The sequence below is a fragment of the Ranitomeya variabilis genome, chromosome 4, assembly GCF_051348905.1.
Source record: "Ranitomeya variabilis isolate aRanVar5 chromosome 4, aRanVar5.hap1, whole genome shotgun sequence".
NCBI classification, from domain to species: Eukaryota; Metazoa; Chordata; class Amphibia; order Anura; family Dendrobatidae; genus Ranitomeya; species Ranitomeya variabilis.
The window spans coordinates 87634075-87647327 of NC_135235.1; the positions used below are offsets into that span (position 1 = coordinate 87634075).

At 36.5% G+C, this 13253-nt stretch overlaps 2 protein-coding genes across 2 annotated transcripts in view; both read left to right on the forward strand.

Annotated features, from left to right (window-relative positions):
• Positions 1 to 11939, forward strand: part of PCDH15 (protocadherin related 15) — a 2374726-nt gene extending 2362787 nt beyond the window's left edge. Inside the window, exons 36-37 of the mRNA XM_077258871.1 lie at positions 769 to 904; positions 9969 to 11939. Of these exons, the coding sequence (XP_077114986.1) occupies positions 769 to 904; positions 9969 to 10514 (682 nt within the window). The 3' untranslated portion in view covers positions 10515 to 11939. The remainder of the gene's footprint in view (positions 1 to 768; positions 905 to 9968) is intronic.
• On the forward strand, positions 2592 to 3995 carry LOC143766580 (uncharacterized). Its single transcript, XM_077254357.1, has one exon. The coding sequence runs from the start codon at positions 2592 to 2594 to the stop codon at positions 3993 to 3995; it is 1404 nt and encodes a 467-aa protein (XP_077110472.1).
• Positions 11940 to 13253: the final 1314 nt, after the last annotated feature.

Genomic DNA, 13253 nt, shown 5'->3' on the forward strand with positions numbered 1-13253 from the left:
GAAATAACCATGAAAGAGTTGTCTGTAAAAGGAGGTTTTTCTTTTTGGTGAAAATTATGGTTGAGGTAAACATCCTAACACATGTGACAAAGGCTCATTGTAGAGTCAATATTCACCTGTAGAATTTCTACCTCCATGAGATGGCACTTCAGACCCAGCTTTCTTCTTTTTGGAAGAGGCTACCTAAATATTTTTTTTTAGGTACCATTGCATAGTCTATAAATCCCCCTATGCCAACTTGGTGCTCTCTAGGCTTTTAGGTGCAGCTTTGAGGGGTTGGCTCGTCTATGAAAAAAAGTCTGCAGTCATGTAGCCAAATTGTTCGTGTGTGATGTGTATACTGTCATGATTACCCTGTATGCTCTGTGTGAGTGGGAGGTCATGTGACCAGATGTATGCAATTTAATATCTGTGGTCACATGCTAATTGGCCTCAGTGATAGAAATGAAAGAAGATACTTGAGACTTGTAGGCATGTAGCTGTAAGTATACAAATCACATACAGCTGGTCACATGACCAGCTATTTATACAGGGCATAAATGGGAATTGTGAATTTTCAGCAGCATGCAGTCTTTTCTTCTTAGACAGGAAAAACCCTTTAATCTATCATTTATCAGTTTTTCTGGTGCACTGTGGTAACTATTTCATTAGTTGTTATTTGCTTGAATCAGAAGATGTAATAAAGATTCATAAGTTTTCAGGTCTGATTCATTTAACCTATTTTTATAGCTTTAATACAAATACTAACTTCAAGGATGCTTTTTCCAGGTATGAATTACCACAATACGGAAGTCGACGCAGGTTACTATCCCCGTCTGGCATGTATGAAGACTATGGAGAAGTTGTTGTTGAAAATGATGGTGGCTATTACTATAGTCCACATGGTCCTGCTGCTGAAGGAGATGTAAGTGTTTAAAAATTTCCACCATGGAATGGTCTATTAAAGTAGCATTAAATCAATTTTGTACAGGTGCTCACCAACCATATTCTAGTTCACTTGCATTCCTGCTCAGTTGCATCCATGCATTTTTAAACATTTTTTTTCATTATTAGTAGACTGGTACAGTCTGAGGGTAAGTCTGTGACGTTGTATGAACTACAGGATGATATATACAGCTTTTGAATCCTCTCCTGCTTGTTAGAACTGACTGGTAAAACATATCACAAGCAGGAAGCAGGGAAGACAGGCTGAAGCTGCATCACATAAGGTGAAGTTTGTAAACTTTGCTAGGGTTAGAGGAAAAAGTTCTATGGAACTAATGTTAGTACCATTCATTAGATATAGAGCAACAAAGAAGTGTAAACACCTCTTTTGAGATGAAAATTCCTTACAACAGATTTCCCAGACAGGTAAATAGGTCCCATATTAAGGAATGTAATAAAACATGACTTTTATTAAATCTCAAATTAAAAAGTGGTCAGTAAATAATACAGTGAGCTTAAAATTAGCTAAAGTAATCCTGTATTATATTTACATTTAGACCGCTAAAGTGAAATTCCTACCTCCTAAAATAATTACCAATTACTAGCAAATTAGGCTGGTCAGACACAGGTGCAGCTCATGGCTATACAGTAATTCACAAGGTAAGTATTGGTGTTATTGCTGTACATCAGAATCACTAAAGCAGCTAAAAAAAAGTGTGTGGCTTTGACTGTATTATTTATTAACCACGCATTAATTTGAGATATAATAAAAGTCATGTTTTATTACATCTCTTAATATGGGACCTATTTACTAGTCTGGATAATCTGTTGTAAAGAAATTAGATATGACTCAAAACAATGCAATTGCAATGTGATAAAATCCAGCTATATCTGGAAAGTCTAAAGGCATTATGGGAAGGTTATGCTGCATTAGGGGAACCATATAAGCTGGTAAGAAAGACATGAGCAACATTCCAGAAATGGCACAATAGATACAGGTTCACAGGAAACATATACAAGCCACTGCATTAGTTTTTAATTATATACTATGTTTGTCATAAGCAAAGATAGAGTGCTGGCTTAATGGGATGAAGTATATTATTAGAATGTGACACTGACGTTGTACCTTGACATGCAAATTATGTTGATTGCAGTGTTAAAATTTTAATTATTCCAACATAGAAGCTGAAACTGAAGGAAAGAAAAATGTCAGAGACAGCAGATCAATAGGTGATAGATACTGTGGCAAGCTACAGTGGTCATTTCAGAATGTGATGTTGCCAATTGTCTCTACTGCACTGGTCACACAATGACCAACAAAGGAAGCAATAAAAGGGTCATAAATTATATTAAATAAAATACCAATGTTACTGTAAAGAGCATTTTGGGTCAGAGTTTCCACAGACAGTAGAAGCTTTATGAATTGTGTGAAAATGTGCTAAATAGAATGCAACAATAAATTTAAACTTTACAATTTAGTTCTTCACAATTTCGTACTTTATAGTTTTTTTTAATTTTGTAAAAAGCTTTTTGCTTCTAATGCATTTCTAGAGTTTTATTATGCTTGCTGATTAAAACAAATGCAAAAAAATGGTGTTGTTAATTAGCATATTTTGATGTTCAACAATGTTTTAAATATAATAAATTTTCCACAATTTCAGATAAGAATGCGTGGCAGACCTCCTTCGAGGAGAGGTAGAGGACAGGTCCAAAGCAGAGGAAGTTTAGCAGGCAGGTCTGGACCTCCCAGAGCTAGTATGCAAGTAGCTAGAACCAGTCAAGGAAAGAAAAAACTGAAAGCAGTTATGCAACTAAGTCGAGTAGCAGTCAGTGCTCAGAAAGCAAGTGAGACTGCAGAAGGCACTCATCGTTCTCCTTGGAAAAAAGCTAGAATATTCCCAATGATACTCCAGAAAGTGAAAGGCAGTGGAAAGGACTCCACTTATGCCAAGTTGGTCTCAGCCCGTCAGGTAGAAGGTGATGATAGTGTTGTTATTAAAGGAAATTATTTCCAAAAATCAACTGATTCAGTCACAAGAAAATTTGATCGAGCCATGCAGCGCATTAACGTAGCCAGGAAACTTCATCCTCGTCGAAAATCAGTAGCCTCATCAACCAAAACTTCCACTGCTGAAAGTGAAAAAGAGGAGGAAGAGGAGGATGTAAGTGAGTCAGAGAGGGATGGGAGCAAGTCTGGAATTTCAATTAGTGTAACAGCAGATAGTGAATCTGAAGAAAGCGGAGATTCAGAAGAAGATGAAGAAGACAAAACATCATCGAAACCTTCAGATGAAACATCTCGAAGGAGCAGCACCTCTCCATCACAGGCTGATAAAGATTATTTAAAAGTCACCTTGGATCAAGATGAAACAAATGAAAGCACAGTAGATTCTGATGAAGAGAGAGATGAAGCTTTAGAGTCAGAAGATGAGACACAATCCATTTCCAAATCAGTAGGTAGTAAGCAGGACGAGTCTGAAGAAGATGATTCTGAAGAAGAGGCTGAAAAATCTGTAGCCTCTGAGACAGAATCTAAAACATCTTCTGATAAGAAATCAGAAGAAGTAAGTGAAGAATCTGAAGAAGGTAGTGGAAAAGAAAGTTCAAAGTCGAGCTTCAAATCAAAGAAATCAATAGTAGACAGTGAAATACAAAGTGCTATTGAAGAAGGTTCTGAAGAGGAAGAGTCAGAAGAAGAGGAGGAAAAAGATGATGCCAGCAAATCAAGTGCTGCTGAGAGTGAAGACGGTGAAGATGATGTAAGTGAAGCATCTGCATCAAGAAGTGAAAAAAGCCCTAGTAAAAGCAGTCATGACACAGATGTACAGAGTACTGCAGAAAGTGAGGAAAATGATAATATTAGTCAGGGAAATTCATCCCTTGGTGAGCAAAGTCATACTTCTGCAGCCAGCCGGGAGGAAGATGATGTTTCCCAAACTTCTCAGGATTCAGAAGTGCAAAACTCAAGTATAAAAGCTTCTTCTGATCAATCAGATGAACACGATACTGGGCATGGATCTGATTCTGAAATGTCTGATTCTGAAGCTGCTGGGAACTCAACATCCTTTTGAAAGTGAACAGTAGGTAGAATCTGAGAGTCTTTTGGTTGCAGTGCATCTGTGTGACTATTCTGCAGAAAAACTTCTAAGCAAATGCTTCGTCTTGCAAAGCAACTTTTATAAGCGACTTTTCAAATCTATTATCCATATCTCTCTCTGTGGTATTTTCAGCTAAACTTCTAAATCCTTGGATGATACTAAAATATTCAACTGTTTACCTCATTGTCCAACTATTTGCTTCCATTTATACTGTATCTTTGTCTTTATTGTCATGTTCTTTTATTATAATCTCCATAAATTGGATGTATTGGCTGAGATTTTCTTTTGCACGAGGCCGTAACTTGAATAAAGATGCTATTATAGCAAGATTATAGCCATTCCATGGCAGGTGTGGCATGTGCAACTGATTCTGTGTTCCAGGTAGCAAACCAATAAGCTATTCTGCCTTGTCTGCTAGTGTAGTGAATTGAATATTTACCTGTGGTAAAGAAAAGCCTAGATAGGATCAAAATAGGTTTTGTTAACCCGATCACATTTTCTACACAACATTCTGCCCCATGTTAAATGAAAAAAACTATTTGTTTTACATAATAAGATGCGTATATTGATAAATTGCCCCATAATGGTTTAGTAACTCCTTTTTATGTCCTATGACTTTCTGCTAAACACATGTATATCAGGTGGAAGATTGCAAAATGTGATTTAATTCTTTTATACTCTTCATTTCCTTCCTTATCTGTTCTTTTCCACTTCCTAACTAAACAGTTCACTGCTCCAAAGCACTGTTTTAGCTTTTCTAATCTACTTATTTTCCACACCATTGATGATTCAGAGCATTCCCTTCTAACCTGTAAGATGCATGAATTTGATGGAAGCCTTGCTTGCTTTGACCCCATACTTCTGAAGGCACGAGTTGCTAGAGCGTGACACCCATTTCTGTTCAGCTTACATTTCATGTGCAGTGAAGGATAATACTCTTCTACACTTTTAAGTCTTTTACTACTTTGCTTTATCTTGATTTAATCACACTTGAAAATGTTTATAATTGAGAAATATAAAAGTTTGGAATATATATTTACAAATTCTGCACAATAATGTAAAAACTTAGCATTATATCTACACAAAACTACCCTAATAAAAGCCCATCAAAATCTTAAATTATTCTAACAAATGAATGACAATTAACAACTTATCCTACTTTGCTACAATCAACAAAATCTAAAATTGTATTTTTTTGAAAAAAATTAGGCATGCTATGTAATAAAATGTGCAAATAAGTGCAGAACCTTCAAAGGATAGATTTACCTAATGCTCGTAGGCAGGAATATGTAAAAGGATAGTATAGTTTTACTGTGTAAAGCTGATTTATTGTCCTATTTACTGCCTGTGTACATCAATTCCTCTCAATTTTTCTGCTAGGGATTCCATATAGTGATGAGCGAATATACTCGTTACTCGAGATTTCCTGAGCACGTTCGGGTGACCTCCGAGTATTTTTTTAGTGCTCGGAGATTTCATTTTCATCACCGCAGCTGAATGATTTACATCTGTTAGCCAGCTTGATTACATGTGGGGATTCCCTCGCAACCAGGCAACCCCCACAAGTACTTATGCTGGCTAGCAGCTGTAAATCATGCAGCTGCGTCATCAAAAAATAAATCTCTGAGCACTAAAAAATACTCTGAGACCCCCCGAGCATGCTCAGGAAATCTCGAGCAACGAGTGTATTCTCTCATCACTAATTCCATCCAGTTCAAGTGATGACCTCACAAGTGCAGTATATATTACATGTGTGTTATTAAAAATGTGTCTTTTGATCAGCTGTACATAATAATAATATAATAATAATTGTATTTACATAGCACCAACATATTCTGCAACACTTTATTTAACATTAAAGGGAGTCTGTCACCCCTTTTTTTTCGATTTGAGACAAAAATATGGTTCAATTGTGCATGAGCTCTGCATTACAGCAGTACCTTTCATATCCCCCGATTCCCCACCATTGCTGAGAAAATACCTTTGTAATCTCTCCGTTTTCGTATGTAAATTACCCCGATCCGGTCCGATGGGCGGGGCCTATTTGCCGTTTCTCCCCACCTCCTGCCTTGCCAGATTCCCTTTAAGCGGGGACATGTACAGACTTTAAAGACAGTACACAGTAACACGTAATTCAACAGTTACAGGAGGAGTGAAGGACCTGCTCACAACCTGCAATCTATAAGGAAATAGACAAAAGGTAAAACAATGCTAGTCATGTATGGTCTAGCCATCATTATAATAAATGGGGATTTTCAAATAATGGTGCATGAGCTGGACATCAGCCAGGACCTGTCTAATTACAGCTACTAAGTGCTATTGGGTGCTTGGGGATGTGAAAACAAATGAAAAGAAAGGACCGAATTCTGAGAATAATTTAGAACAAGGAATAGGGAAGAGTTAGATTAGTTTAGTAAGTTTATAGGGCTTGTCATTATTCAGATTGTCCGGGGTAGTGCATTCTAAAAAACTGGTGCAACACGAAAGACGTCTTGGAGACAGAGGCGTTAGTTTCAGATTACAGAGCATGTTAGTCTTCCATCAATTGCAGGGCAGAGAGCACAGGTAGTGTGATAGACAGAGGTGAGGGATGCAATCAGGATGGATTGGAGAGCAGAAAATTTGATAAAAGGGAGACCGCTTAGTAGAGTTGTAGTAGTCCAGACGAGAATGAATAATAGAGACACTAAACGTTTTTGCAGTTTTAAAGGTGACAAAAGATCGGATTCTGGAGATGTTTTTAAGATCCAGGTAACATGAGCGAATGAGTGATTGAATATAAGGAAAAAAGGAAAGGTCAGTGTCAAACATAACCCCAGAAAGGGAGTGTGCTGTTTGGGAGTTATGGTTGAACCACTCGTGGGATCATCACATGAACAGGGAAGGTTCCAGTTCAATAACTAAAATGAAAGATCTTGAATACCAAAAAGCATATTGAAAAATACTATGATTTACGTCATTACAATAATTAAGCTTTATATGCTGGAAACAGAATTCCTCTTTAGCGCTTATTTTTACTCTTTTGTATGTAGCAAATAGTATAAAAACACGGAAATTAATTTCCGATGTTTTTACAAACTCTTATTAGTTGCCAAAATATTTAATATTACGTGACCTTTCCTGATTGTATATTCTTCTTCATGAAATTTACAATCTGAGTTTTAAATCTTTTCAATTGTGTAGGGACCACATCAGAATACATTAAAATATGTCATTAATTGAATACTAAACCGTAATAAACTAAATTAAGCGTAAATTAAAATCTTGCTCTTATCTGTGTAATAATTCTAATTAAAACTCATTTATAAGCAAAAAAAATTGCAAAATGGAAACAATGAATGCTTCTGTGTTCATTAGATTTTTTTCATCTGCTCTTAACCAGTAAGACGCCTTGTTAATGATGAGCCTGTGAAGTTTAGATAACGCTCTTGCTTCTATGTGTAATTATGTAAATAGCAGGAAATTAATAATTATAATTACATATATTGCAGAGCCTAAACTGATTGCATCTGATTTAATAATGATACATTATAAACAACTCATCAGCAATCAACATCTTAGCTCTATGAATAGAGTAAAAGTGGAAGTTATTTAATGCAGTATTTCAACTTTTAACTTTCTCTTACTGCTATACGTGGACTCAAAGTTTTCATTCTTTCTTTTCAGAAATAAAAAAGTAATCTATATACTGTATTTTAAAGAGATTAACTCAGCAAAGACATTGGTGGATATTAGTATATGCAACCCACGTCTAATTACATATGTATGCTAAATTCTTTAAAAATTGGTAGAACAGTACTGTGCCATTTTGTGTACTAATGGCTGAACTTTATAATGAGTGAATCTACCAAAATCCAAATTTGGTATTTTGCTTGAATTTTTTCAAGAAACTCATAGTGTATAAAATTAGTTTGATGTCAATCAAATTTGAATTATTATGTTTCTCTTAAGACATCAAAGCATAAAAAGTGCATTGTAGGAAAAAAGAAAAACCGATAAAAATAAAAAAAACACGAGGGGATAGAGAAAAAAGAATAATATGAATACTCACCTCTCCTTTTCCTTTATCTATATGGCTCCTAAGGCTATGTTCATATATTTAATAGTCATGTGCAGATAAAACTTTTTTGCCCTAAAATTTTTTTTCGATTTTTTAACATTGAAGTCTATGTAAAACAAGGTCCGTTTGAAAGGATTCGTTTTTTCTGGTTCAGTTTCAAATGGAAAAGAACAGATCCATTTTCCGTCGACTTCAACGTTATAAAAACAGATCCAGCTGAAATCAGGTTTTTTTTAGCAGAAAAAAAAGTTATGTCTGTACAACTTTTTGCCAAGGGATTGCATCTGGATCCAATCTAACAATTGATTACTTGTCATGTGAACTTAGCCTTACTTGGTCGTTCTGGTCTGGTATTGAATAAATGGAACACCACAGAGTGGAGCTGAATGAACAAGGAGAGGGCCAAGGAGAAGTGAGTGTTATTTGTTTTTTTCTTTAACACACCCCAGGCCTTATGAATCTAGCATAAAGGCAGCCCACCGCCCAACAGGTTAATGACTTTGGGTTACTGTCTATACTCGAGTGTAAACCAACCAGAGTATAAGCCGAGGAACCTAAATTTTACCACAAAAAACTGGGAAAACGTACTGACTTGAGTATAAGCTGGGTATGCATTATACTCTCATCCTTATCCTAGTATGCATGGTTCCTCATCCCTATCCTGGTCTGCATGGCTCTTCATCCCTATCATGGTCGGCATGGCTCCTCATCCTTATCCTGGTCTGCATGGCTCCTCATTCATATCCTTGTATGCATGGCTCTTCATCCCTATGCTTGTATGCATGGCTCTTCATACCTAACCTAGTATGCCTGGCTCCTCATCCCTATCCTTGTATGCATGGCTCCTCATCCCTATCCTTGTATGCATGTTCCCCATCAAAAAACACAAAAAAATAAACCATTATACTTACCTTCCCACTCAGTGTCTTGTTCCGGTGCTAGCAGCTGCTTTATGATTGTAAGCAGCGTATGGCAAGGACGTCATGCGCTGCTTACAAGCAGAGCACAGCTGCCAGAATACTCATTGCTCTCCACGCCAGGACTATGTGCATGTAGTTCAGTGAGTATTCATTGCTATTAAGTAATGTACTCAGTGTAAGCCGCAGGCTTCCTGCAGCGGCCAGGCGGTCACGTGTGCCCGCTACTTAAGAGAAATGAATATTCACTTCTCTCCACTCCCATGGAGTGAATATTCATTTCTCTAGTAGTAGCGGGCACATGTAATCGCCCGGCTGCTGCAGGAAGCCAGGAGATGCAGCTGACACTGTGCGCACCATTACAGACAAATGAATATTCACTGCCAGCACAGTGAATATTCATTTCTCTTTAGCAGTGGGCATAGGCTTTAGCTGCAGCATCCAGCACCTGCCTCCTGTGACCCGCTCCTCCACCGCTGCTGCTCCTCCATCTTCTGGACTCTCACTCAAGTATAAGCTTAAAAACTCGGCTTATACTTGAGTATATACGGTAAGCCACAAAAAGTATGGGTTCTGGTTAAATTGAACTTTTATGAAATTCGAAACAAGTTTGATTCACCTTAAAAAGGCCAAAGATACAGTCTCTGAAGAGAATATATCAGAGTCTACAAGTGACAAAATGTCTCAATATGCTCCTAGTGCACCTCCTTTTCTTTAACAATAGGCAAGTGTCATTTCAGTTGAACAGGCACTGTATATCCTAGTAATGATATGTTGTCATTGTTGCTCCTAATAACAACAAACTTCACCTGTTCTGTTCTCAACATGTTATATCACCAATGTCTATGCGGAGAAAACACATTTAAAATTGTGTTTTTAGGAGCAGATGCCTTTGGTCAACAGGAATTTATCTTATAATATGAATTTAGATATGTTCCTGACTTCCATTCTTTTGCTTTTCTCCAATAGACGGCAATAAAAAAACGGATTAAATTAGTCGTGGATCGAGAATATGAAACAAGTTCCACTGGAGAAGACAGCGCTTCTGAAATTCATCGAAATCGTCTGAACCAACCGAACATTCAAAACAATGTTAATGGGAATATTTACATAGCCCAAAATGGGTCTGTTGTTAGGACAAGGCGTTCTTGCCTAACAAATAATTTAAAAATGGCATCCCCTTCAAGGCTCGGTAAACACTTTAAAAAACTAGAAAAGCTTGGTGTAACACATGAGGAAAACATCCAATTGAACACATTATCTAAAGGGGCCTCTCTCAAACTTAGCACTAGGCCATCCACTATATCACTAGCCTCTAACACTGGAGTGACCAAAAATATAATATCTAAGATTGGGGACAATAAATTAAAAAGCACAGATGAACAAGAGTCAGTTGTTGATAATGAAGACATGAAAGATCCATTGGAATTCCACAGTGACCAGACTCCATCAGATGAAGAAGAGCTCTGGATGGGACCGTGGAACAATCTTCACATACCAATGACAAAACTATGACATTTTTTTTACCACAACTTTGATTTATATTGGACTGCACTTTCCTATGATCACAATAAAAACCTTGTAGTGTGCACATGAATGACCTAACTTTTTCCAGTAACACAACACATTTGCACTTTTAACTGATTAGTTCCCAGTAAATGTATTCTTAACTGGCTATTAATGCCGTAGGTTAAACTTATATTGTGTAATATTTTTTTTGAGGAATCAGCAGATTTTTAAAAGTTTTGATTTACAATTTTTTTGTATCATTTTTTTTTTTACTGCTGCATTTCTTGACTAAAACTTCGTACATGTGGCTTCTAACTTTTTTTAGTGCTGAGTAAAAGAAAAAGTAATTGCAAAAATAAATATTTTTTCTTAAGACAGAAGGCACCTGCTTCCTAGAAGCGTAAAAGCGGTGTCCAAAAGATCAAAATCTCAACAAAGAATTACAGGTCAATGTCATTGTGCATGTGGTCAACGGGTTGGGATTATTCTTTCTAAAATTTGTTACTTTCTCCGACATTGCTTTCTGCCATTCATTTACTGTTTTTCTCTTTTGTTTGTTTGTTTTGTCTTTTGTGTTTTTTAACTTTTTATTGATAGTTAAACTTGGGTCCTTTGAAGCATTTAATATGATCAAGCAGTTTAGATCATGACTAATCAAGATATTGCCTGCATCAGATATCTCTAAGTTTCACTGATGTATCGTTCACAGCAGCAGAAAATGATTTAAGAACTATAGTTCTGCTGTGTGAACATTTTAATGCCTCCTGTTGTGCCGGAAGATGAAATTTGGCATTGGGCTTGACATTTTACTAGATATTATTTGTTAAAACAGGGAACAATACAAAAAAAAATCATTTTGAGAAACTCTGAAACAAACATGATTACGTGATTATTCATATCTTATGGTTGGTTGCTAAATCCATGAGTCAAGCAGCATGTATCAATCTCAGGGACTTTTATCAACTGTGCTGATATCACTTTCTGTATAGTTTCAGTTTATTTCATTCAGTTTAGGACATGCTTTATCCTCAATGTACTAGTTAAATACCTGACTTTTCTGACAAGAAGAGAATATAGAAGCAAAAAAAGTGATTTTCATGTCTGTATTTTCATTTTCACAAAAAACAGCTACGATAATAGGTTCAGGTCCATTTGCAAAAGTTTATATGATGTAGCCAATACTTTCTAGGATGCTTTTTGTCAAAGTCTGATTTTCATCCTTGCTTCATCAACTGACTGATTTAACAATTTCACTGACAGATTCAATGACTTTTTAAGGTTCTTTAAATACAGATATGATAAAGAGGTTATATAGGGCTAAGAAAAGCCAGGAAAGCTTCTTCCAAAAATAGCAGTACACCCCTCCACATGTTGCGTGTCATATTGCAGCTCAGTCCAATTCAATTCACTGGAGTGGAACTGTAGTTTTATAAACATAAACAACAAAACAAAAAAAAATTGGTAGATGTTCTACTTTTGAAATAAAGCAGACATGGTTATCTAGTCCTATACAAATCATTTAAAAGGTTGAAGGGACTATCCAGCCAGGAAAAATGTTGAAAACATCTTAAAATGTTCTAAATTTAAAAAAAAAACACAATACTCAACTTACCAATCTCCACTGCTATTTGGGTCTTGCATTGGTATTTGAGAGTTCTTTCTCAGTGACGGCATCATGATCTAAAAATTGGACTGTTGCAGCGAATAACTGGTTGTAGTGGGTCAACGCTTTGGCCGGTGATTTTCTGCCCTTGATCATGTTTCTGTTTTTCCAGGACATTATCACTGTATCAGATAGTAAAGATATCGGTGGGAGGGGGTGTCCAAAAATATTCAAAAAAGTTAGTAGCTGAGTGTTTTTTTTGTTTGTTTTTGTTTATTTTTAGAACATTTTAATCAGTTTTAAAAATATTTTTACAGACTAAAATAGTGGTTGAAGGTTTGCTTACTTTGCTGTTTCCTAAAGTATGTCAGGGAGCAAAAAACTGAAATGCTACTGAATTTATCAACTAGGAGGAGATGAGAGCTAAAGTCTGGAGTCTATGTGAATCCTCACACCGCACGCTTTAAGAATTCTCTGGTGCCGGCTGCTTTCTGGCCATATTCTGACTACAATTGTTTAGAGCGAGGACGGATACAGTCTAGTTTGCATGTGATTGCGTATAAGCAAATCACAATCGTGGCCCCTCCTATCCCAAAACCAAAATAAACACCAAAAGGGATTACAATTAAATCTAGTGAATGCAAAGTAGAAAGAAGCAGTGTCTTGCCTCTAAAATGTAGTTTAGAAACCAAGTATACAAACTGATGTTTTTATAAATCCAAAACCAGGAGTGTATCCAAAAAGAGAAGAAATATTATTGGTAAAGAATGATAAGCGAATCAATCCATCATGAAATAATTTTTAATTAATTTTTGGGATTCTTACATGGCCTGGAAGAGTTCAATTTAAAAAATGTCATGCTTACCTGAACTTGCTGGCCTTCGGTCAAACCGGTACAAAGGCCTTCCATGGTCACGTGTGGGTGCCTTGCATATCATTGACATGTGTTTCCATATCGAAACTAGTGTGTGCGTCTTTGCTCTGGAAAAAGTGAAGAGATCTGTGCAGAGGATTGAGATCTGAAGGTGTAGCAGTATAAGGAGGCAGGTGAGGATCTATTATGGGAGAGTGCATATTTTTTAGTTTTTAACACTTTGTCTACCCTATGTTTTTATGGTTCGAGGTTTGGATAGCTGCTCTTA

Excerpts from the sequence above, each read along its gene's own strand:
- LOC143766580 (XM_077254357.1), top strand. The coding sequence starts at position 2,592 with ATGCGTGGCAGACCTCCTTCGAGGAGAGGTAGAGGACAGGTCCAAAGC.